Source organism: Ranitomeya imitator, chromosome 5 (assembly GCF_032444005.1).
Source record: "Ranitomeya imitator isolate aRanImi1 chromosome 5, aRanImi1.pri, whole genome shotgun sequence".
Taxonomy (NCBI): domain Eukaryota; kingdom Metazoa; phylum Chordata; class Amphibia; order Anura; family Dendrobatidae; genus Ranitomeya; species Ranitomeya imitator.
In genome coordinates, this window is record NC_091286.1 from 258,831,576 (window position 1) to 258,858,466 (window position 26,891).

The 26,891-nt window shown below is 44.0% G+C and overlaps 1 protein-coding gene across 2 annotated transcripts in view; it reads right to left on the reverse strand.

Moving 5' to 3' along the window:
- The window catches only part of TPD52L1 (TPD52 like 1), a 142,089-nt gene that overhangs the window by 73,630 nt on the left and 41,568 nt on the right, over positions 1-26,891 (reverse strand). For both annotated transcript variants that reach the window (XM_069726096.1, XM_069726095.1), the window contains exon 2: positions 6,317-6,432. In XM_069726096.1, coding sequence (XP_069582197.1) covers positions 6,317-6,432 — 116 coding nt within the window. The remainder of the gene's footprint in view (positions 1-6,316; positions 6,433-26,891) is intronic.

The window sequence follows — 26,891 nt, forward strand, 5'->3', positions numbered from 1 at the left end:
TTGCACACAGATTTCAGCTGCTGGCTTAAGAACAGGATACTGTGCAGTGGGGGAGCGGAAGGAAGGTGAGTAGACTTGTTTATTTTTTTATGCATTAAAGAGCAGTGGCAGAACGGGGGACATTTCTACCAAGATGGGAGACGTATATATGAAAATGAGCCCAGATAAGAGACATACAGTATATACCAGGATGAGGGACTTATATGTCAGGATGGAAGAAATACCAGCACTTCTCACAAAATTAGAATATCATCAAAAAGTTAATTTATTTCAGTTCTTCAATGCAAAAAGTGAAACTCATACATTATATAGAGTCATTACAAACAGAGTGATCTATTTCAAGTGTTTATTTCTGTTTATGTTGATGATTATGGCTTACAGCCAATGAAAACCCAAAAGTCATTATCTCAGTAAATTAGAATAATTAACAAAAACACCTGCAAAGGCTTTCTAAGGCTATGTGCACATGTAGGAAGGGTCCCTGCGGGTTCTCCCGCAGCGGATTTGATAAATCTGCAGGGCAAAACCGCTGCGGTTATCCCTGCAGATTTATCACGGCTTGTCTTGCGGTTTCCGCTGCGGGTTTTACTCCTGCGGGTTTTACTCCTGCACTTGTTATACTATTGATGTTGCATATGCAGCATCAATAGTAATGTTAAAAATAATAAAAAAAATGGTTATACTCACCCTCTGACGTCCCGATCTCCTCGGGGCTGCACGCGGCGGTCCGGGTTCCAAAGATGGAACGGCCGCGTGCAGCACTGAGAGGTGAGTATATCATTATTTTTTATTTTAATTCTTTTTTTTTTTACACAAATATGGTTCCCAGGGCCTGGAGGAGAGTCTCCTCTCCTCCACCACGGGTAGCAACCGCACATTATCCGCTTACTTCCCGCATGGTGGGAATAGCCCCATGCGGGAAGTAAGCGGATCAATGCATTTCTATGTGTGCAGAATCGCTGCGATTCTACACAAAAGAAGTGACATGCTGCGGATTGTAAATCGCTGCGTTTCTGCGTGGTTTTTCCCGCAGCATGTGCACAGCGGTTTGCAGTTTCCCATAGGTTTACATGTTTACTGTAAACGCAATGGAAACTGCTGCGGACCCGCAGCATCAAAATCGCTGCGGTTCCGCGGTAAAAACCGCAACGTGTGCACATAGCCTAAGTGTTTAAAAGGTCCCTTAGTCTGTTTCAGTAGGCTCCACAATCATGGGGAAGACTGCTGACCTGACAAATGTTTAGAAGGCAGTCATTGACACACTCCACAAGGAGGGTAAGCCACAAAAGTCATTGCTAAAGAAGCTGGCTGTTCACAGAGTGCTGTATCTAAGCATATTAATGGAAAGTTGAGTGGAAGGAAAAAGTGTGGTAGAAAAAGGTGCACAAGCAACCGGGATAACCGCAGCCTTGAAAGGATTGTTAAGAAAAGGCAATTCAAAAATTTGGGACAGATTCACAAGGAGTGGACTGTTACTGGAGTCATTGCTACAAGAGCCATCACACACAGACGTATCCAGGACACAGGCTACAAGTGTTGCATTCCTTGTGTCAAACCACTCATGACCAATAGACAACACCAGAAGTGTCTTACCTGGGCCAAGGAGAAAAAGAACTGGACTGTTGCTCAGTGGTCCAAGGTCTTTTTTTCAAATGAAAGTACATTTTGCATTTCATTTGAAAATCAAGGTCCCAGAGTCTGGAGGAAGAGTGGAGAGGCACACAATCCAGACTGCTTGAGGTCTAATGTGAAGTTTCCACAATGAGTGATGGTTTGAGAGCTATGTCATCTGCTGGTCTAGGTCCACTGTATTTTATCAAGACCAAAGACAGTGCAGCAGTCTACCAGGAAATTTTAGAGCACTTCATGCCTCTCTCTGCCAACAAGCTTTTTGGAGATAGAAATTTCATTTTCCAGCAGGACTTGGCACCTGTCCACACTGCCAAAAGTACCAATACCTGGTTTAAAAACAACAGTATCACTGTGCTTGATTGGCCAGCAAACTCGCCTGACCTTAACCCCACAGAGAATCTATGGGGTAGTGTCAAGAGGTAGATGAAGAACTGAAATAAATTAAATTTTTGCTGATATTCTAATTTTGTGAGAACCACCTGTATATACCAGGATGGGCAACATATATACCAAGATGGAAGACATATACCGTATATACTCGAGTATAAGCCGACCCGAGTATAAGCCGACCCCCCTAATTTTGCCACAAAAAACTGGGAAAACTTATTGACTCGAGTATAAGCCTAGGGTGGAAATGCAGCATTTACTGGTGAATTTCAAAAATAAAAATAGATCATTATTTCCCCATAGCTGTGCCATATAGTGCTCTGCACCGTTCATATTGCCCCATATCTGTGCCCCATATATGCTCTGCACCGTTCATTTTTGCCCAATATCTGTGCCCCATACAGTGCTCTGCACCGTTCATATTGCCCCATAGATGCTGCACAGATGCCCCATACAGTGCTCTGCACCGTTCATATTGCCCCATAGATGCTGCACAGATGCCCCATACAGTACTCTGCACCGTTCAAATTGCCCCATAGATGCTGCACAGATGCCCCATACAGTGCTCTGCACCGTTCATATTGCCCCATAGATGCTGCACAGATGCCCCATATATTGCTCTGCACCGTTCACACTGCGCCATAGATGCTCCACATAAATCTGTGCCGCTGCTGCTGCAAGAAAAAAAACAAAAACACATACTCACCTTTCTTGATTGCAGCTCCCGGCGTCCGGTCCCGGCGCCTCCATCTTCCCGGCGTCTCTGCTCTGACTGATCAGGCAGAGGGCGCCGCGCACACTATATGCGTCATCGCGCCCTCTGCCTGAACAGTCAGAGCGCAGACGCCGGGAAGATGGAGCGGCGCCCGGCGGCTGGAACGTGGACAGGTAAATATGCCATACTTACCTAGTCCTAGCGATCCTGGCGCTCCCCGCCTTCCTCCCCGTCTTCTGTGCTGCAGCCTCTTCCTGTCAGCGGTCACCGGCACCGCTGATTAGAGAAATGAATAGGCGGCTCCACCCCTATGGGAGGTGGAGCCGCCTATTCATTTCTTTAATGAGCGGTCCCACGTGACCGCTGAAGAGGGGAAGAAGCTGCAGCACAGAACACCGTGGGACGGCAGGGGGAGCGTCAGGATCGCTGGGACTAGGTAAGAATTCCTCAGCGCCCTCACCCCCTCACCCGCCGACCCCACCGCTACCGTGACTCGAGTATAAGCCAAGAGGGGCACTTTCAGCCCAAAAATTTGGGCTGAAAATCTCGGCTTATACTCGAGTATATACGGTATACTAGAAAGGGTCCCAGATTGGGAGACATATATACGAGGATGGGGCTAGGATAGGAGACATATATACCAGGATGGGCCCATGATAGGAAATATATATACCAGGATGGGCCCAGGATAGAAGACATATATAACAGGATGGGAGTCATACATAAATGGATGAGAAACATATATTCCAGGATGGGCCCCCAATGAAGGACATATATACCAGGAAGGTGCCCAGGATACAGGACATGTATACTAGGATGGAAGCCATATATATCAGGATGGGCCCTTGTGGGGGGATATATATACCAGGAAGAGGCCCGGGATTGGGGACATATTTATCTGGAAGGGGCCAAGGATGGGGGACATTACTATATAATGGTGGTGTGAGGTGGAACACTTATGTCCTTATAGGATTTAGACTGCTACAAGAGTCCATACATCTTGCCAACATGGGGGGGGGGGCAATTATTTGAACTTGTTAGTTTTTTTGTGTAAACCTTATGTCAGTATCAGATTTATGCGGCTCAGATATGTTGTACAGGTGAGGGCACCATCTTATTACTGATAACATATGTCACGATTCCACCACTCACTGTCTCCTATGGACGCTGTGAAGGTCAAGTCTGCCACCCTATGGGATTGAGGACTCCCTGAGCTGTCAAGATTGTGAATGACAGCTCTAAAGCCCAATCTGAGGCAAGAGGTGTGAGTATTGTGAATGACAGTTCAGCTGTCCTATCTGGCTGGGTCTGCAAGATCTCCATGTGTCATCCATTCTGGGTAAGTAAAGAGCTATTTAGGATTCTGGCAATTGTAACATTGCTCAACTATGAGCGTGCTTGCTCTGTGATCTGATTTGTATTCTGATCTCCGTTGCCGACTTTGGATTTACCGTTGACCTTCCTTTTTTACTTACCCCTTTGTCTTGGTCTTCTAACTTCCTGACAATCTGAACTCAGACCGTTACCTGACTATGCTTTTGTCTTTTCCCTTTGTCTATTATGAACCTTTTTGGTACTGACATCTTTATTATCCTGCCTCACGGAAAGTCCATGAGAAGTGACTAGCATTACATTAGGTAGTGACTAGCATCACAATATACCGTAATTTAGAGTATAGTTTAAATTTAAACTGCTTTAGAGACATAATAGTATGTGATCCAACAATGTGATGAGAGCAAAGTGATGCACAGACAGCACTGTTCAGGTCACGAAACTGCTGGATGTCCAGATCAGGACATGTCTGTTTAAAGGCGTTATATAGAAGGTTGCTAGGATTGCTGCTTAGGACTACTTGAAAAGTACAAAGGAGAAACAGAACTAGTTTAAGTTGCTAAACAGACCTGCATCCTGATACAAAAAAAAGTAAATAATTGTTCGGGGTGGTGGGACGCACCGAATAAATATAAAGATGATAAAAGGTGCATTTGCAGCACGGGGTCCACCGTGCAGAGATGGAACCTGCTGCTAGGTAATGATGGCACTATATGGCAATACTACGCCAGAATAAACACGGGTTCCGTCACCCGGTATGAATTGATGCGAACTCTGTTGCGTCGCAGGGAAACAAAGGAAATGCTGTGCCCTGTTAGCAGTCACAGGGTGCAGCAGATGGACGCTAGTGGGATCCCTGAAGCTCACCCCCACTATGCTGGTGAATGATCTCGCTCTGACTCTCGGTGGCTTTTGAGCCCGTGCCTGAGGACGCCCTGAGTAAGATGCAGAGATCAAGCAGGAGTTCCCACCCTACACTGACCGCTTGTCAGGACTGATTAAAGATTACCGCACAGAGTGCGTTCAGCGCCGCTCTGGTGGACACCACTAACGACCCTAACTAGGGCTAGGAAAGCGCACTGATTGCGCACGGCGCACCACTGGCAGTCGCTGCTGGTTTGACACAGTAGGATCGTACTTTTGTGTCTAGGATAGCACTGTCAGATGCTAGGTAGCTCAAACATTCACGAGCATTCAACATCACTAGGAATGGGTATGATTAAGGAGCAATCAAAAGAACAGGCATACATCCACACACACAATAACAGGTTTATACTAGCGCATGACACTGCGGCCATGTGAACCTTTTATAGTGGAAGCTCTCCAGGACCTTCCTAGTGGTCCAATAGGAGCTGCTACAGGACCTGAACATGTGACCCCCGGCCTCCAATGGGAGGTCATCCTTTGGGCATGCTCAGAAGAAGAAAAGCAGGACTTAGTCCCAGGAGCGCCCGCTCGCCGCTGATCAGTACTGGTTACGATGGCTGAGCCTGGAAGGACAGCAGTAACCAGCCGCACAGTATCAGCTTGAGCCAGATGCTGGTCCCATAGCACCATTTATTCCATGGCACTTTACATGTGAAAAGGGTCATGCAAAGACAAGTACAATAAACATGACCAATACAAGGCACACACAAGTACAAAAGAAGAGAGGACCCTGCCCGCGAGGGCTCACAGTCTATAGGGTACATGAGATTTTTTTTTACACATCAATTAAAATGAAGTAAAAAAAACGGTATTGCAGATCTACTGGAAATATGATTAAATTTTTTGACTATATAGCAAGTGATAAAGAACATGATCAATATAGCTATTATAACCTATACTTTACAAAATCATGTAATGACAATTTTAACAGCAGACATCCTTGGAATGTTTTGTAAGATGATGTTCGTTAGATGAAATGTACTCAAAGAAGTTGGGTATCTTTATGTATTTTGAGGCTAACGATCCGTGAAAACTAATAATTGTTTATATTTTGCTTATGCATTGTTTAATTCTCACGGTTGTGAAATAATGTTTGATTTGAGAATGCACAGAGACTCCATGACTGTTAGCGCTTAGTGCAGTAATTATTCAAGTATATACTAGTTATTAAAAAGTTTAGCGAATAGATTTTGTCCACAAATAAAAATTAATCATTATTTGGAAAAACTGTATTATGTTACATACAGTATTTGTGGTCCAAAGTATTGTATTATTTTCTATTCCAAGATACTAATAAAAATGAAAGTGTAAAGTGAAGTCTACCTTAGAGAGTTCATTCTTCAGCTCTTCTTTCTCTTCCTCGGATATTATTTCTGTAAAGTCAATGTCAGCCGCCAGTTCCTCATCTGTTTCCTGCAGTGGCTGGGTATCCAAGAGATCTGTAAAGAAGTAAGCATTCTGATACAATCAGTAATTTGTCAGAAGTGACACATTTACATGGTTGCACAAAAATATCATTTTGAGTAAAATGCTGAAGAAATTATGACAAAAGAAAATCACAGATCTGTCTAGTGTCAGTTCCTCATAACACAAAACTGGTATACAGAGGGTGTTCATGACAAATACTAAAGCATGCAAAAGCTGTAAATTTTGTCTGTGGAATCAGTAACTTTATTGCAAGTTAATGAGTTTTTTATGACATACCCAATGACTGCTTTCTCTATTCTAGCATTTTTTGTAATATGCCCTATCTGTTGCAGATTCTTGGAAAGGATTACACCTGTTGACAATTAAAGGGAACCTGTCACCCCCAAAATCGAAGGTGAGCTAAGCCCACCGGCATCAGGGGCTTATCTACAGCATTCTGTAATGCTGTAGATAAGCCCCCAATGTATCCTGAAAGATGAGAAAAAGAGGTTAGATTATACTCACCCAGGGGCGGTCCCGCTGCGGTCCTGTCCAATAGGCGTCGCGGTCCGGGGCCTCCCATCTTCTTACGATGATGTCCTCTTCTTGGAGTCACGCTGCGGCTCCGGCGCAGGCGTACTTTGTCTGCCCTGTTGAGGGCAGAGCAAAGTGCTGCAGTGCGCAGGTGCCAGGAAAGGTCAGAGAGGCCTGGCAACAGGGCAGACAAAGTACGCCTGTGCCGGAGCCGCAGCGTGAATACAAGAAGAGGACATCATCGTAAGAAGATGGGAGGCCCTGGCTGAGTATAATCTAACTTCTTTTTCTCATCTTTCAGGTTACATCGGGGGCTTATCTACAGCATTACAGAATGCTGTAGATAAGCCCCTGATGCTGGTGGGCTTAGCTCACCTTCGATTTTGGGGGTGACAGGTTCCCTTTAATGAATGTGAAATCCGCCATTAAATTAACATCAAAATTCACCATAAAAGTCATATATCTTCGGCTCTTTTTTTTTTTAACTGTTTATTTTTTATTTTCCTTTTTCTCGTACAAGTAACATTATAAAAATAAGTATAGTTGTACCAAAATTATGCAAAAGAATGCAAAACATTTTAGATGTTTCTTCCAGTGGCACACTGCGCAGCATTGCTGCTCCTACTAAAATTAGGGCAAACATCTAATGCATCATCTAAGAGTAGGTGGGGTACAGGGAAGGGATAGGGAAAAAGTCAGGGAGGGGAAAAGACACAGAAAGAAAGAAAAAAGGCACGTAACATCAGTTGGTTAGCTTAGTTACATAGTCATCCCATGGAGCCCAGATGCGATTGAACAAATCAAGTTGATTATTAATACAGGACGTAAGATTCTCCATACGTCTCATTTCTTTAATCTTCATCTGGAGTTTTTTCATAGTGGGAGAATGATGATTTCTTCCAGTATGAGGCTAATAGACACTTCGCCAATGTTAGGATATGGAGGAGCAGCCTGGCAGGGCCCTTTGTCATGGGCACGGGGGGAACATTAAGCAAAAAAGTCACAGGATCCAGAGGAATCTCTACATCTAACACCTGAGAAATCAACCCCTGCACTGTCTTCCAAAATGGGGATATAGTCTGGCAATCCAAGAATACATGTGGCAATAAGCCCACAGCCCCCCAGGCATCTCCAGCATTTATCCGACGTGGCAGGGTAAATATTATGTAAAACCTCCGGCGTATGATACCAATGCAACAGTATCTTGTACTGATTTTCCTTTTGTGTTATGCATGGTGACAATTTAGCTACCTTAGACCATATGACCTGCCAGATAGAAAGCGGAAATTCCCTCCCCAGGTATCTCTCCCACTTTATTTATCATGCAAGCATGTTAAGGTGGGGAGTCTGATGGCGGAGTGAACAGTATACTATAGATGTCCGTGATCAAACCCTTTATAGAGGGACTCCCTTTACAGAGTCGCTCAAAGGGAGTGGGGGTGGAGAATGTTGTGTTTTTATATAAAGTTAAGGCCAGGTGGCGGATTTGTAAGTATGAGAAGTAGATCCTAAGTGGAAGAGTCTGAAAAGGAAGACTATTTCTATTAAAGGTGTCTACAATATCCGCGTAATAAAATAATTGTTCTCGACGCCATGGTTCTGTCATAGCTGCAGTAAGACTATCAGGTATGGAGGGTGTAAAAAGGAGGGAGATCATAGGGGACTTGGGCGAGATCAACGGAAAGGCCTTGCTGCTTATCCTCCAAATTTTCATTGTAAATGCCATAGAGCCCAGCAGAGGCATTGAGGGGCATGTACTCCCATCTCCCCATAGCAATGAATTGGGATGCGCTGGAGCCATCCAAAGTTTCTTGATTTCTACCCATTTGTTATAAGTCAGCAAGGAGGACGAAGCTGGTATTCTTCAAAGGTGCACGGCCAAGTAATATCTCCAGATGTCTGGAAAGGCAATACCCCCCTGTGTTTTTGGAGATGTGAGGACTGATTTAGCTATTCGATGTCGTCTCTGACCCCCCAAAAAATTAAGAAGCACAGTCTGAAACCACCTCAACACCGCTCGTGCGATCGGCAGCGGCAAAACCTCCACCATGTATAAGAACTTAGGTATAATAAACATCTTTATCGCATTTGCTCTGCCAAAAAGTGAGAGAGGAAGTTTAGGGTTAGTAGGGATCCTAACCCTAGCTATTTCTGTTTATAGTGGGTTTTCTAGTTGATTTTGATGATTGGCAGCTGTCACACACTTCTCATCATGCGTTTCAAAAACGCAAACGCAGGAAAAAACGCATGTAAACGCGTCAAAACGCCGCATGTTTTAACACATGCAAAAACGCATGCGTCTAAAAAACGCAGCGTTTAAACGAGTTTAAATGCGTTTTTTTCACCACATGCGTTTGCGTTTAAAACGCTGCATTTTTAAACGCAAATGTGAAACCAGCCTAAGTGGTCCATTCATGACCAAGTATTTTTTCTGCTATTTTTGCAACCAAAAATACAGGAATCATTGTGACAGCAGTCAATATATTGATATAAGTCATTTATAGATGGACTCCATCTGGATATCATTTGAGACTGCACCTTCGTCTTTGAGACTGACATCATCGCTCAATGAGGTACCTGCTGGCACTGTGCACCTTATGTTATTGAACTGCTGACAAACTTTCGGTACTTGAACCAATTGGTTTATACTCTTAGAAATTTGGTGGATTGTTTTATATGTGCAGCCATTGTGCTTATGTGCGGATTGGATTTTATGAAGATGGATTTCCTGTTATTTGTTGCATGTTATTTATATTAAAAAATTAGTAGGTCCTATTGAATATAGGGAGTTGTGTCATTATAAGGTGGAGATTACATGCATAGCGCAAAACAACCTAAGGTTTTATATACCGTATATACTCGAGTATAAGCCGACCCGAGTATAGCCGACCCCCCTAATTTTGCCACAAAAAACTGGGAAAACTTAATGACTCGAGTATAAGCCTAGGGTGGAAAATGCAGCAGCTATCGGTAAATTTCAAAAGTAAAAATAGATATCAATAAAAGTAAAATTAATTGAGACATCAGTAGGTTAAGTGTTTTTGAATATCCATATTGAATCAGGAAGCCCCGTATAATGCTCTTTAAAGTTTGATGGGCACTATTAGATGCTCCATATTAAAATATGCCCCATGTGATCCTGCATAAAGGGAAATAAGGGCCCCATAAGATGCTCCATAGAGATATTTGCCCTATATAGTGCTGCACAAATGTTATGGCCCCATAAAATGCTCCATACAGATAATTGCCCCATATAATGCTGCACATGGCCCCATAAGATGCTCCATACAGACACTTGCCCCTTATAATGCTGCACAAACATTATGGCCCCATAAGATGCTCCATACAGTCACTTGCCCCATATAGTGCTGCACAAGCGTTATGGCCTCATAAGATGCTCCATACAGTGACTTGCCCCATACAGTGCTGCACAAACGTTATGGCCCCATAAGATGCTCCATACAGTCACTTGCCCCATATAGTGCTGCACAAGCATTATGGCCCCATAAGAAGCTCCATACATTCACTTGCCCCATATAATGCTGCACAAATGTTATGGCCCCATGAGATCATTCATACAGTCACTTGCCCCTTATAGTGCTGCACAAACGTTATGGCCCCATAAGATGCTCCATACAGTCACTTGCCCCATACAGTGCTGCACAAACATTATGGCCCCATAAGATGCTCCATACAGTCACTTGCCCCATATGCTTTTGCTGCGATAAAAAAAAAAAAAAATCACATACTCACCTCTCCGTCGCGCAGGACCCTCGGCACTTTCAATATTCACCACTCCTCGTTCCGGTGCCGCTCCGTCTTCAGCACTGACGTTCACACAGAGGGCGCACACTGACCACGTCACCGAGCCCTCTGACCTGAGCGTCACAGCCAGAGGACGCTGAAGACGGAGCCGCACCGGAACACGGTGCGGTGAATATCGCGCAGCGCTCCCCTCCCCGTATACTCACCTACTCCTGGCGCGGTCTCTGCACGTCCCTGCTTCTTCCACCGCTGCATCTTCTTCCTGTATTGAGCAGTCACAGTTACCGCTCATTACAGTAATGAATATGCGGCTCCACCTCTATGGGAGGTGGAGCTGCATATTCATTACTGTAATAAGCGATACCATGTGACCGCTCAATACAGGAAGAAGATGCAGCACTGGAAGAAGCAGGGACCTGCAGGGACTGCACCAGCAGTAGGTGAGTATAATTACACAGCCCCCGCTCCCCCTCCCCTGCCGACCCCTGGGTATGAGTATAAGCCGAGAGGGGGACTTTCAGCCCAAAAAAATGGGCTGAAAATCTCGGCTTATACTAGAGTATATACGGTATTTAATTTTTGACATTTGTGGTTTTTGTCCTGTTTTGCAGCTGCATTTTTTTCCTCTAATATTGCCGCTTCTGCGCCAACTGTTACTTACTTATAAATATTATTTATTATTATAGCGACATTTATTCAATGGTGTTTTACATGTGAAGTAAATGAGTTAACGTTTTTCAAAGGAAATTGAAAAATATCTGACTTTCAACTTCTGACATGTGTATTCTATGTTCTATTGTGAATAAAATATGGCTATGAGAGATTTCCAAATCATTGCATTCTTGTTTTCTTTACAATTTTGGGGAATTGGGGTTGTAAAGCCATTGGCCAATTTAGACTCTTTTTTGCTCAGTGTGTGGCACATGGAACAGGTTGAACCACTACTCAATATTTATTCAGCTCAGCCTGAAGCTCTTTGGATGTTGTAGATATTTTCATTGTTACATTTCAAACTAATGTTTGAAGGCTTCTCTCAATTTTCCGCTTTCCATTACATCCTGGAAGGTTCTTGACTGTTCCACAGGTAGCAATTGAAGCCAGAATGTCGAGATGTTTTAAGACTGGGTTCACATTAGCGTTTATGTGCACTGCATATGATTCGCATACATCCTCATGCGTCAGGCGTACATATCTTTAACATGATGCACGCAGGGACATGCGTATGCATGCGTCGTTTTGCGGTGTGTATCGGTGTCAGGCAACATGTTGCATTTTTTGAGGCGTCAAATATTGTGCAATCATCCGCATGCAGATGATTGCGGATAAGTGTGTTTAAAAAATGCATTACTGTCTATGGGTTCGCATTGGTACGCAAGGACATGTGTACGCATGCGTACTTCACACTAATCATGTCCAGGAAAAGATTTCAACACCTACAAAATCACTGAGGTATAAAAGGGGTTCTGAAGACAGGTAAGTCCATTACTCTCAAGACTCTGGATGAAAGCACAAGACTCTGGATGTAAGTATAGAAGCTTTGAAAATGTCTGTCTTTGCAGTCTATACTCTGTACTAATTTTTTTCTGTTTCTTGTAGATTGTTTGCATCTCCGGTCCTGTTGCTGCCTGACTGCTGTGCTGTAGGACAACTGCCTGTAATGTAAGTATTGGTGTCCATTGTTCTTTTTTTTTGTGCTACATTGTGTTTGGCTCTTTACAAGTTAAATTTTTCTTATCTGTTCTTTTCTCTAGTGTTTCACTTGACAGCAGCCTGCTCTTCCAACATGTCCTCCACTGAAGGTTCCGAAAGTGGCCATGACACAGATTATGTAATCACATTTGATTTACTGATTGGTATATATTGACTGTCAATACTAGACATGTGTTAAATCATGTATTTTCTTTACATGTACCTGACAATGCAGAAGAGCAGGAGCAATCTAGTGGAAATGATTCTCCCCAGGGTCGTTGGCCTCAAGTTGCTGAGGAGGAAAGACGGGGTGTAAGTAGCCTTTATCAGAATTATAATTGAATTTGTTTTCAGTTTTACTTACAATTTTTTTTGGGGTATTTCATCTATAGGTTCCACAACATGAGGAAGGACAACCGGATATCGATAATGACTTCCTTATTCAAGCTGTGCAAGAGCGAGCAGCGTTGTGGGACCCTCGTGATCAGAATGATTCTGACTCAGCCTTGATCCTACGACTCTGGGAAGAAGTGGCCAAATTGCTGTTGGATGATTGGGAGTATGCAAGGCCACAAGTCAGAAGGGATTTTCGTAAGTATTGCCATGTGGTCTTACACGTTGGTTTTGCTGTAAATGTTGGTGTTTTTACAATTATTTTTTTTTCTTCCCCCTTCACAGTGAAGAGAGTAAAAGATCGTTGGCATTCAATGAAGGATCGCTTCAATAAGGACATGAGAGAGGAGATTCGGGTTCGAATTGGTGCTGCCCAAAAAGTCCAAAAATATAAGTACCATCATCAGCTTTTTTTTCTGAGGCTTGTGCTTGCTCAGCGAACGTGAGTATCTTTTGTGCTGTCTTACTATTATTTAAACTTTTAATTTTTTTCGCTAATGTTTTTCATTTATTTTCCACACAGAACCTGGTGCAGCACCACAGAACCTGGATCATCCTCTGTTGGAACGGACCCTCATCGACCAGCCAACAAACAGGCCCAATCGCAATCATCCACCAGCGATGGAGCAACCAGGCAGGCTTCACAGGCTGGGGAACAGGAAGCCGGTCCATCTGGTTTTCCCCTTTCCCAGCCCTCTGCCATTACTTTACTTGGGTCTGCTCCCCAGAGAAAACGAAAAAAAGATGATCAAAAGGCCATAATGAATAAAAGATAACAACTTTATTTATGAAACATCATAAAAGCATATAACCATGGTGTAACATATAGGGACAGAGACACCCATAACGTACTATCACCCATACTACGCACACCCACAGGATATGTATGGCAACAGAAATAACAAGGAACAGTACAAGAGATACCCTAAAAGGGTGACCGATAATAAACAACTATAATTGCAACTTGCCCAAGCTACTGCCCACGGGGAGGACTCACTTACAACATGCAGTAAATACCTGCAATGCAAGTCTCCTATAACATATTGTTGCTATCCCGAGCACTCCCAGCTATACCCACAGTTGGTAGCACACACGGCTACAGAGCCCCATAATGACTGACAAATGCCTAAAGAATTACCTGCTCCAAACTGTGTGGGGGATGTTGCCAGCACCTGCGGTAGCGTGCCCGCCCCGACGCGCGTTTCGGACTCCTTTATCAAGGGGCCGTCAGCAGAGGGCCTGGGAGAGGTCAGTGCCCGACTTAATTCACTTAAGCTTGATCTTCCATGCTGGGAAGAAGGCGGTTGTTGAAAGACTGGATAGTGTGTTCACTCTCGTGAACACACTTTTCCAGGACTACCACAGACGCCTTGACTGCCTGGAAGCCGACCTTAATAGACTGATGTGACATTATTTTTCCGCTATAGAACGGGGCATGACGGAAAACCTTAGCCCTGATCTCCAGCTCTATGTGATAAAGGCCTGTCAGGCTGCTTACACCGAGGCCATGCATCGGTCCCGATATTAGCAGCAGGCCTAAACTTCATTGCCTACAGGGCAACAAGCTCCAGGACAGCATCAGTGGCAGAATCCACCACAACCACCGCTGGACATTAAAACTGTTCCAACAGTACCCAGCAGCTTACACCATGCAGCCAAGTGCAGCAGCCCAGCCTTCCCCTTTAACCACACAGCTGAGTGCAGCAGCCCAGCCATCCAGTTCAACCATGCAGCCTAGTGCAGCAACCCAGACTTCCACTCCTACCACGCAACAAGAAGCAAAAGGCCGAGAAAGCAGAAAAACAAAGTCCAAGAAAGGAAAAGCTGCTAAAAAACATTACCCACCCTCTCCACTCTCACCTCCGTATGTGTCTTTTTTTCAAGTTTGTCCACACCTTCACTTGGTTCTTTCCCATCCAATGTGTCAATCCCTTCCAACTTGATTTCCACTCCTAATGTGTCCTCTGCCAATGTTTCTGACCCAATCCTCCAATTGACTACCACTTCCACTTCCTCTACTTCCCCAACCACTCTTAGCCTACCATCTCAGCCCAACACTCCCCATGTCCACCATGTAACTCCCTCCCGCAGACCCCAAAAGTAAATCTCATTTTCCTTTTTTATTTAAAATTATTTTTATTTTTGTTAGTAAATATTATTTTGTTTCATAATAACTGTCTCACTGTGTTTTCTTTATCTCTTTATTTAAACATGTGTGTATTGTTGAGTGTATTGTTGAATGACGTATTTAACTCTTTATTTTAACGTGTGTATTGTTGTGTATTGTTGAGTGAAGTATTAACAGGTGTTACAATTAAGGTGTTTAACGCCTTAGCGACCGCCGATACACCTTTTAATGGCGGCCGCTAAGGGTACTTAAACCACAGCGCCGTTAATTAATGGCGCTGTGGAAAAAGTGAATAGCGCCCCCCAGAGTCAGATTTTCTCCGGGGTCTTGGCTGCCGGGGGTAGCCAAGACCCCAGAGAACATGATTCTGGGGGGGGTTTACCCACCCCGCATTTGCGATCGCCGGTAATTAACCGTTTACCGGCGATCGCAAAAAAAAAAAAAAAAAGCGATCTCTTTTTAATTTCTCTGTCCTCCGATGTGATCGCACATCGGAGGACAGAGAAAAGGGGTCCCAGGTGGCCCCCCAATACTTACCTATCTCCCCCGGTGCTCCTCATGGCTCCCGGTGGGCGCCGCCATCTTAAAAATGGCGGGCGCATGCGCAGTGCGCCCGCCGGCCGGCCCCGCGAGAATCTTTGGGGTCTCAGCTGCCGGGGGTAGCCGAGACCCCAAAGAGCATGATCGGGGTCGGTTTTACCGACCCCTGTTTTGCGATCGCCGGTAATTAACTGTTTACCGGCGACTGCAAAAAAAAAAAAAAGTAAAGTGTAATTCTCTGTCCTCTGATGTGATCGCACATCAGAGGACAGAGAAATAGGGGGATTCGGGGACCCTACAATACTCACCTGCGTCCCTGGATCCTCCTGCTGCTCCTCCTGGCCGCCGGCAAAAGAAAATGGCGGGCGCATGCGCAGTGCGCCCGCCATCTGTCTCCATCTGCTGGCCGGCAGGAGAACAGCAGTTGGGGCTAAAATTTGGGCTAGGGTTAGGGCTAGGGTAAGGGTTAGGGTTAGGGTTAGGGCTAGGGTTGGGGCTAAATTTAGGGTTAGGGTTGGGGCTAAATTTAGGGTTAGGCTTCTTTCACACTTACGTCGGTACGGGGCCGTCGCAATGCGTCGGCCCGACATACCGACGTACGTTGTGAAAAGTGTGCACAACGTGGGCAGCAGCTGTAGTTTTTCAACGCATCCGCTGCCCAATCTATGTCCTGGGGAGGAGGGGGCGGAGTTACGGCCACGCATGTGCGGTCAGAAATGGCGGATGCGACGTACAAAAAAACGTTTCATTGGACTTTTTTTGTGCCGACGGTCCGCCAAAACACAACTGATCCAGTGCACGACGGACGCGACGTGTGGCCATCCGTCACGATCCGTCGGCAATACAAGTCTATGGGCAAAAAACGCATCCTGCGGGCACATTTGCAGGATCCGTTTCTTGTCCAAAACGACGGATTGCGACGGATGCCAAACGACGCAAGTGTGAAAGTAGCCTTAGGGCTAGGGTTAGGGTTGGGGCTAAAGTTAGGGCTAGGGTTGGGGCTAAAGTTAGGGTTAGAGTTGGGATTAGGGTTAGGGTTTGGATTAGGGTTGGTATTAGGGTTAGGGTTGGCATTAGGGTTACGCTTGGGATTAGAGTTAGGTTTGGGATTAGGGTTAAGGTTAGGGTTGTGATTAGGGTTAGGGTTGTGATTAGGGGTGTATTGGGATTAGGGTTAGGTTTGAGGTTAGTGTTGAGATTAGGATTAGGGGTGTGTTGGATTTAGGGTTTTGATTAGGGTTATGGTTAGGGTTGACATTAGGGTTGTTTTGGGGTAAGGGTTGTGATTATGGTTAAGGTTAGTGATTAGGATTATGGATCAGGTTGGGATTAGGGTTAGGGGTGTGTTGGGGTTAGGGTTGGAGCTAGAATTGCGGGGTTTCCACTGTTTAGTTACATCAGGGGGTCTCCAAACACGACAGCCAATGTTGCGCTCAAAAAGTCAAATGGTGCTCCCTCCCTTCTGAGCTCTGCCGTGCGCCCAAACAGTGGGTTACCCCCACATATGGGGCATCAGCGTACTCTGGGTAAATTGGACAACTTCTGGGGTCCAATTTCTCTTGTTACCCTTGTGAAAATAAAAACTTGGGGGCTACAAAATCTTTTTTGTGGAAAAATATATATATATTTTTTTTATGACTCTGCATTATAAATTTCTGTGAAGCACTTGGGCATTCAAAGTTCTCACCACACATCTATATAAGTTCCTTGGGGGGTCTAGTTTCCAAAACGGGGTCACTTGTGGGGGGTTACTACTGTTTAGGTACATCAGGAGCTCTGAAAACGCAACATAACGCCCACAGACCATTCTATCTAAGTCTGCATTCCAAAACGGCGCTCCTTCCCTTCCGAGCTCTGCCGTGCGCCCAAACAGTGGTTTACCCCCACATATGGGGCATCAGCGTACTCGGGATAAATTGGACAACAACTATTGCAGTCCAATTTCTCCTGTTACCCTTGTGAAAATAAAAACTTGGGGACTACAATATCTTTTTTGTGGAAAAAAAAAATATTTTTTATTTTCACGACTCTGCATTCTAAACTTCTGTGAAGCACTTGGGCATTCAAAGTTCTCACCACACATCTAGATAAGTTCCATGGGGGGTCTAGTTTCCAAAATGGGGTCACTTGTGGGGGATTTCTACTGTTTAGGTACATCAGGGGCTCTCCAAACGCGACATGGCGTCCGATCTCAATTCCAGCCAATTCTACATTGAAAAAGTAAAACGGCACTCCTTCTCTTCCAAGCTCTGCGGTGCGCCCTAACAGTAGTTTATCCCCACATATTGGGTATCAGCGTACTCAGGAGAAATTGCACAACAACTTTTGTGGTCTAATTTCTCCTGTTACCCTTGTGAAAATAAAAATTTGTGGGCAAAAAGATCATTTTTGTAGAAAAAATGCGATTTTTTTTTTTCACGGCTCTACATTATAAACTTCTGTGATGCACATGGGGTTTCAAAGTGCTCACCACACATCTAGATAAGTTCCTTAAGGGGTCTAGTTTCCAAAATGGGGTCACTTGTAGGGGGTTTCCACTGTTTAGGAACATCAGGGGCTCTCCAAACGCGACATGGCGTCCAATCTCAATTCCAGCCAATTCTACATTGAAAAAGTAAAACGGCGTTCCTTTACTTCCAAGCTCTGCGGTGCGCCCAAACAGTGGTTTACCCTCACATATGGGGTATCGACGTATTCAGGAGAAATCGCACAACAACTTTTGTGGTCTAATTTCTCCTGTTACCCTTGTGAAAATAAGAATTTGTGGGCGAAAAGATCATTTTTGTGTAAACAAAAGTGATTTTTTATTTTCACGGCTCTACGTTATAAACTTCTGTGAAGCACTTGGGGGTTCAAAGTGCTCACCACACATCTAGATAAGTTCCTTAAGGGGTCTAGTTTCCAAAATGGTGTCACTTGTGGGGAGTTTCCACTGTTTAGGCACATCAGGGGCTCTCTAAACGTGACATGGCGTCCGATCTCAATTCCAGCCAATTCTGCATTGAAAAAGTCAAACGGCGCTCCTTCACTTCTAAGTTCTGCGGTGCGTCCAAAAAGTGGTTTACCCCCACATATGGGGTATTGTCGTATTCAGGAGAAATTGCATAACAAAATTTATGGTTACATTTCTGTTTTTACACTTGTGAAAATAAAAAAAATGGTTCTGCATTAAGATGTTTGCAAAAAAAAGTTAAATGTTCATTTTTTCCTTCCACATTGTTTCAGTTCCTGTGAAGCACGTAAAGGGTTAATAAACTTCTTGAATGTGGTTTGGAGAACTTTGAGGGGTGTAGTTTTTAGAATGGTGTCACACTTGGGTATTTTCTATCATATAGACCCCTCAAAATGACTTCAAATGTGATGTGGTCCCTAAAAAAAAAATGGTGTTGTAAAAATGAGAAATTGCTGGTCAACTTTTAACCCTTATAACTCCCTAACAAAAAAAAATGTTGTTTCCAAAATTGTGCTGATGTAAAGTAGACATGTGGGAAATGTTATTTATTAACTATTTTTCATGACATATCTCTCTGATTTAAGGGCATAAAAATACAAAGTTTGAAAATTGCAAAATTTTAAAAAATTTCACCATATTTCCGTTTTTTTCATAAATAATCGCGAGTAATATCGAAGAAATGTTACCACTAACATGAAGTACAGTATGTCACGAAAAAACAATCTTAGAATCAGCGGGATCCGTTGAAGCGTTCCAGAGTTATAACCTCATAAAGTGACAGTGGTCAGAATTGCAAAAATTGGCTCGGTCATTAAGTACCAAATTGGCTCTGTCACTAAGGGGTTAATATTAAAGTTACATTCAAGTTGTTAATATTACAGTCAGAAAACAGCACAGGTACATAACTTTACAGGTACATTTGACTTATTTACAGCTTAAACCATTTCATCTTGGTCCAATATCAGAGACAAAATATGCAGCCAATTTATTCCTCATTTGGGCAACTTCCACTGTAGTCCTAAGCGGGTGAGCATGATAATCGGCAATGTGGTATTAACAGGTTCCTTAAGTTTAAAGTGTGGTTGCTCTTTTGCCAGGATGTAGTTATGCAGAACAACACGTTTTCACAACCTCATCAATTGTCTCTATTTTAAGATTGATTGGTGTTCCCAAAATGCGCCATTTAGCTGCCAGCAACCAAATGCACACTCCACAATCCTTCGTGCCCATGTCAGTCTGTAGTTGAAAATCCTTTTGGTGTGATTCAAGTCCCGACTCGAGTATGATTTTATGAGGTTGGTGAACATTTGAAATGCCTCATCCCCGACAACAATAAACGGCATTGACATTCCTTCAGCATTCAGGAGTTTGTGGTGGGGGAAAATTAAAATTATTAGCATACAAACGTTATCCCATGTCATAGTTTTTGAAAATCTGTGAGTCATTTCCTCATCCAAATGAGCCAACGTCAACGGCGACACATAGACACTCAGCATCTGCAATCACCATGAGAACAATGAAAAAGTATTTTTTATAATTGAAGTACTCGGATCCACTTCCAGCAGGTTTCAGAATCCGAATGTGTTTGCCGTCTACAGCCCCCACACAGTTTGGAAAATTACAAATCTCCTTGAATTTTTCTTCATTTTTCAGCCAGAGTTCAGTTGTGGGTTGGGGGAGGAATTCTGCACGCAGAACGTCACACAATGCACGGCAGGTGTCTCCAACAATCCCACTCCAATCCGGAATTGGAAATGTAGAGATCTTAAGGTCTCTCCGGTAGCCAGGAATCTGTGGAAAAGAAAATGGGGAAAAAAAATCAGTACATGCCTTTTATAACAAGAATATTAATGACAGGTGTTTCTTTTTCAAAATTACGTACCTTAGGGTCACCAACAGATGTTCCTCAGCAGGAATTGCTGTACGTAGCTGTGTGTCCTGCCTGGTGATGGATCTTCTGACACATAGCAGCAATTCTTGGAAGCTCTGTTCAGACATTCTTGTGTACTTGAAAAACTTTTTGCGGGTCTTCACGAAGCTCAGTGAACAGTGAGTGATAGGCTCCACGGCTCTCTTGGACTTCATCAATGGGGTGTTGCCTATAGTGACAACGACATCTTCTCTGTCTTCCTCTTCTCCTTTCTTCTTCACAAGCCACAGCAAAAGCCAAAACCAATTTCAATGATAAATCCAGATTCAAATTGAAGCTCTCCACGCTAAGATACATCTTGTAGTAGTATACAGCATTAAAAGAAGAGGATTTCATCTGTGCAGGGTCTATATATAGAAATCCCATAAGCCACGCCCATTGGGAAATACTGTACGCATGCGCATAAACAATGCAAATGCAAGCAAAAACACATACAAACGCATGCACACGCAGCATTTTTTTGCCGTCATGCGTAAGATCATGCGGATAAAAAACGCTGCGTTAATATGCGTTTGCACATGCAGATGATACCCTGTGCACATAAATGCTAATGTGAACCTAGCCTAAGATAGTTTTGTATCCTTTAGCATTTCTGGTTTGCTCAGTTCATTTTTATTTTTGCCACTGACAAATTGCAATAGGAAACAAAACTGTTCTTTTTAAGCATCAAAGCCAAAATTCATAGGCTCATTAAAGTCATATGAGCACTCATACTTTGGGCAGAGGCAATTAATTAATCACAGTTTAGTCTTATTTTGTCGTTTGCTTTCAACTGAACAAAGGGTTTCATTAATCAAGTCTTGGAATTGTTTTCAATTTACCGTATATACTCGAGTATAAGCCGATATTTTCAGCCCAAATTTTTGGGCTGAAAGTGCCCCTCTCGGCTTATACTCGAGTCATGGTCGGTGGGTGAGGGGGAGAGAGGACTGTCGCATACTCACCTGCTCCTGGCGCTGTCCCTGCCTGTCCCATGGTCTTCAGGTGCCGCAGCTCTTCCTCTGTTCAGCAGTCACATGGTACCGCTCATTAAAGTAATAAATATGGACTCCACTCCCATATAGGTGGAGCCGCATTTTCATTACTGTAATGAGCGGTACCAGTGACCGCTGACAGAGGAACAAGCTGCCGCTCCCGGAGACCATCTGTCCGGGAGAAGGAGCCAGGGACGGCGCCAGGAGCAGGTGAGTATTTCATATTTACCTGTCCGCGTTCCACCCGCCGGGCACCGCTCTGCCTTCCCATCCTCTTGCTGTGACTGTTCAGGTCAGAGGGCGCAATGACGTATTAGTGTGCGCGCAGCCCTCTGCCTGAACAGTCAGTGCGGAGAGACGGGACACTGAGGAGCAGCGACAAGAAGTGAGTATGTCATTTTTTTTTATTGCAGCAGCAGCATTGCATGTGGCACAATGCTATAGGGAGCATCTATGGGGCAATAATGAACGGTATAGAGCATTATATGTGCCACAGTTTTATATGGAGCATCTATGGGGACATAACTGCATGGAGCATTATATGGGGTATCTATGGGGACATAACTGCATGGAGCATTATATGGTGCATCTATGGGGCCATAATGAACTGCATGGAGCATTATATGGGGCCATAAAGAACTGCATGGAGCATTTATGGGGCCATAATGAACTGTATGAAGCATTATATGGGGCATCTATGGGGCCATAATGAACTGCATGGAGCATTATATGGAGCATTACATGGGGCCAATTAAGAACTGCATGGAGCATTTATGGGGCCATAAAGAACTGCATGGAGCATTATATTGGGCATATTTGTATATGGGGCATCTTATGGGGCCATAAAGAACTGCATGGAGCATTATATGGGGCCTATTTTGTATGGAGCATCTTATGGGGCCATAATGAACTGTATGGAGCATTATATGGGGCGTATTTTGTATGAAGCATCTTATGGGGCCATAATGAACAGAATGGAGCATTATATGGGGCTCCTGATTCAATATGGATATTCAAAAACACTTACCTACTGATGTCTCAATTAATTTTACTTTTATTGGTATCTATTTTTATTTTTGAGATTTACCGGTAGCTGCTGCATTTTCCACCCTAGGCTTATACTCGAGTCATTAAGTTTTCCCAGTTTTTTGTTGCAAAATTAGGGGGGTTGGCTTATACTCGGGTCGGCTTATACTCGAGTATATACGGCATATCCTTTTTTTTCCTGCCATGTTTTTATTTTGTAATTTTTTGTCTTGTGCTTTTTTGTATCAAACATATGAATTTATAAGTGTACGTTCAAGCAGTTTCACTAAAAATGTAAATTCTTGAGCCATGTTACATGGTTTACTAAAAGGCATCTTCCAGAACTTAACAACTTATCACCCACTTGTAGGATAAGTCATTATTTTAAGATCGGCGGAGGTCTGACACCAGGCACCCTCACCAGTCAGCTGAAAACTGCACAAGTAGAGGCCAGAATTAAACAATGTATGAGGTGGAGAACAGCAGCCCTATACTTTAGTTAGCTGCAAATTCCTGCTGTTCGGGTCCCATTCTAGTAAATGAAAGATAAATGGCAGTACTTGGCAGCAGCCACTAAACCTGAAGAGTTTAAAAAAGTGACATGCTCATTCTTTGTGGATTCCAGTAGGAAGCCGCTTGCGCATTATACTTAAAAGGGTTTTCCAGGAATATAAATTGATAAATAACTAAAGGAAATATCCTTATAAATAAATTATATATATTTAATTATACAAATCACAATCTTTTTGTCTAGGGAGGTAATCAGGATAGAATTAAAATAGTCCACATCCTGTTACACTGACAGAAACCTGTCCTAGGATGTTAGGGCAGGTACTTGTGAGCATGTGCAGTAGAAGCTCTTCTCCCTTCAGAATTAAGCAGATGTGCTTTCCTACTACCACTGGGATACCAGGGGTGCTGACCAAAAAGGCCACTCAAGTTTCAGAGCATCCTGCCTTTCTGAACTACTATAAATTGCTATCATCAGGTCGCAGTAGCGCATCTTCCTACTGCACATGCCCACAGGCATCTGTCCTAACACTCTGGGACTGGTCTCTGTAAGTGCAACAAGATGGCGGCCATTTTAATGAAACGGTGACTTACTCCCTCCCTAAAACTATGTGTGCGCACAGCCTCACACTGCTTTTGATTTTATTTTGGTTTGTTTTTATGCAATTTAAAAAAAGATGTATTTTTTTAAATGTCAAAGTAGTCAACTTTTCTAAACCTAGATGTGTGACCAATCCTTTCAATTGAATTTAATAATAATTAATAATAATAATTTTTATTTATATAGCGCCAACATATTCCGCAGCGCTTTACAACTTATAGAGGGGACTTGTACAGACAATAGACATTACAGCATAACAGAAATACAGTTCAAAACAGATACCAGGAGGAATGAGGGCCCTGCTCGCAAGCTTACAAACTATGAGGAAAAGGGGAGACACGAGAGGTGGATGGTAACAATTGCTTTAGTTATTCGGACCGGCCATAGTGTAAGGCTCGGGTGTTCATGTAAAGCTGCATGAACCAGTTAACTGCCTAAGTATGTAGCAGTACAGACACAGAGGGCTAATCACTGCATAAAGTGAATGAGAACATGATGCGAGGAACCTGATTTTCTTTTTTTTTTTTTTATAAATAGGCCACACAGGGATCGTTAGATTAATGCATTGAGGCGGTAGGCCAGTCTGAACAAATGAGTTTTTAGGGTACGCTTAAAACTGTGGGGATTGGGGATTAATCGTATTAACCTAGGTAGTGCATTCCAAAGAATCGGCGCAGCACGTGTAAAGTCTTGGAGACGGGAGTGGGAGGTTCTGATTATTGAGGATGCTAACCTGAGGTCATTAGCGGAGCGGAGGGCACGGGTAGGGTGGTAGACTGATACCAGGGAGGAGATGTAGGGTTGTGCTGAGCCATGGAGTGCTTTGTGGATGAGGGTAGTAGTTTTGTACTGGATTCTGGAGTGGATGGGTAACCAGTGTAATGACTGGCACAAGGTAGAGGCATCGGTGTAACGGTTGGTGAGGAATATGATCCTGGCAGCAGCATTCAGGACAGATTGGAGCGGGGAAAGTTTGGTAAGAGGGAGGCCGATTAGTAGAGAGTTACAATAGTCCAGACGAGAATGAATAAGTGAAACAGTAAGAGTTTTTGCAGAGTCGAAAGTAAGAAAAGGGCGAATTCTAGAAATGTTTTTGAGATGCAGGTAAGAAGAGCGAGCCAGTGATCGGATGTGGGGGGTGAATGAAAGGTCAGAATCAAGGATGACCCCAAGGCAGCGGGCATGTTGCTTTGGAGTAATGATGGAACCACACACGGAGATGGCAATGTCAGGCAAAGGTAGGTTAGTAGAGGGAGAGAACACGAGGAGTTCAGTTTTTGACAGGTTAAGTTTCAGATAGAGGGAGGACATGATGCTAGAGACAGCGGTAAGACAATCACTGGTGTTTTCTAAAAAGGTCGGTGTGATATCAGGAGAAGTGTATAATTGGGTGTTGTCAGCATAGAGATGGTACTGGAAACCAAATCTACTGATTGTTTGTCCAATAGGGGCAGTATACAACGAGAAGAGGAGGGGGCCTAGGACTGATCCTTGAGGAACCCCAACAGTAAGGGGAAGGTGAGAGGAGGAGGAACCAGCAAAACATACAGTGAAGGATCGGTCAGAGAGATAGCAGGAGAACCAGGAGAGAACGGTGTCCTTGAGGCCGATGGAGCGGAGCATAGTGAGGAGGAGCTGATGATCCACAGTATCGAATGCTGCTGAGAGATCCAAGAGAATTAGCATGGAGTAGTGACCATTAGATTTAGCTGTTAGTAGGTCATTAGAGACTTTAGTGAGGGCAGTTTCAGTAGAGTGTAAAGAGCGGAAGCCAGATTGAAGAGGGTCGAGAAGAGAGTTATCTGAGAGATAGCGGGTAAGACGGGAGTGGAACAGGCGTTCGAGGAGTTTAGAGATGAAGGGAAGATTACAGACAGGTCTATAATTAGCGGCACAGTTTTGATCGAGGGATGGTTTTTTAAGTAATGGATGTATGATGGCATGCTTAAATGAGGAGGGAAAAATACCGGAAGTGAGGGAAAGGTTGAATATTTTTGTTAGGTGAGAGGTGACAGCCGGGGAAAGGGACTGGAGGAGATGTGACGGAATGGGGTCACTGGTGCAAGTGGTCGGGCGAGAAGATGCAAGGAGCCTGCTTACTTCTTCTTCTGTAACTGCTTCAAAGTCAGAGAGTGAACTAGATGCAGTGGGGGAGGGAGGACAGTGCATGGTATGAAGAGATTAGGAGATGATTTCCTGTCGAATGTGGTCAATTTTTTCTTTGAAGTAATTGGCCAGATCGTCAGCACGGAGATCCGTGGTTGGGGCCTGCTCTCTTGGGTTGAGTAGGGACTGGAACGTGTCAAAGAGACGTTTAGGGTTATTGGACAGGGAGGTGATGAGGGTGTTGAAGTAGGTTTGTTTGGAGAGGTGAAGGGCAGAATTGTATGTCTTTAGCATGAACTTATAATGGATGAAATCTTCGGGTAGATTAGATTTTCTCCACAGACGTTCTGCGCACCTGGAGCACCGCTCCAGGAAACGTGTTTGCAGCGTGTGCCACGGGTGTTGCCGTCTGTGCCGAGTTGTTTTATGTATAGGAGGGGCAGCTTCATCCAGAGCACTTTGCAGGGTTTCATTGTAATGCTTCAGAGCAGAATCAGGACATGAGATGGAGAAGATTGGGGCCAATGAGGACTGCAAGTTCTTCATAAGTTTCTGGGTGTTAATGGCCTGTATGTTTCTATAAGTGTGGAAAGTGGGGGTGACCTGAGCGGGATGGCAGTTCTTGATAGAGAATGAAAGAAGGTTGTGGTCAGAGAGCGGGAGAGGGGAGTTTGTGAAATCATCCACTGAGCAAAGCCGGGAGAAGACCAAGTCAAGGGAGTTTCCATCTTCATGTGTTGGAGAGTTAGTATGCTGCGAGAGGCCGAAAGAGGAGGTTAGAGATAAAAGGTGAGAAGCAGGTGGGGAGAGGGGAGAGGCAATGGGGATGTTGAAATCACCCATGATAAGGGTGGGGGTGTCACAGGAGAGAAAGTGTGGAAGCCAGGTGGCAAAGTGATCAAGGAACTGATGAGAGGGGCCGGGAGGACGATACACCACCGCCACTCGCATGGAGAAGGGGACGTAGAGTCTGACCACATGGACCTCAAAGGAAGGGAAGACAAGTGAGGGTACTTGGGGGATAACTTCGAAAGTACATTTGGGTGAAAGGAGCAGACCAACGCCTCCACCTGCTCTGTTGTCCGATCTTGGGGTATGCAACCAAATAATTGGACAGTGAAACATTTCCAAAGAAAACAAATTATGTGTGTACAAATGTAAGATGAGGAATTGTACCATAATTATTTGTGCAGCCCCTCTTAATTGCATACCACCCACCAAAGAAAAAAAAACTTTGCAGTAGTATTCTGTAATCTTTACATTTCCAATGTTTTTGTCTTTCTCTGAAAACCGTTCCTCCCAGCCAAACTTGTGTAAAGTCTCTGCTTGAAGCTGAATAAAA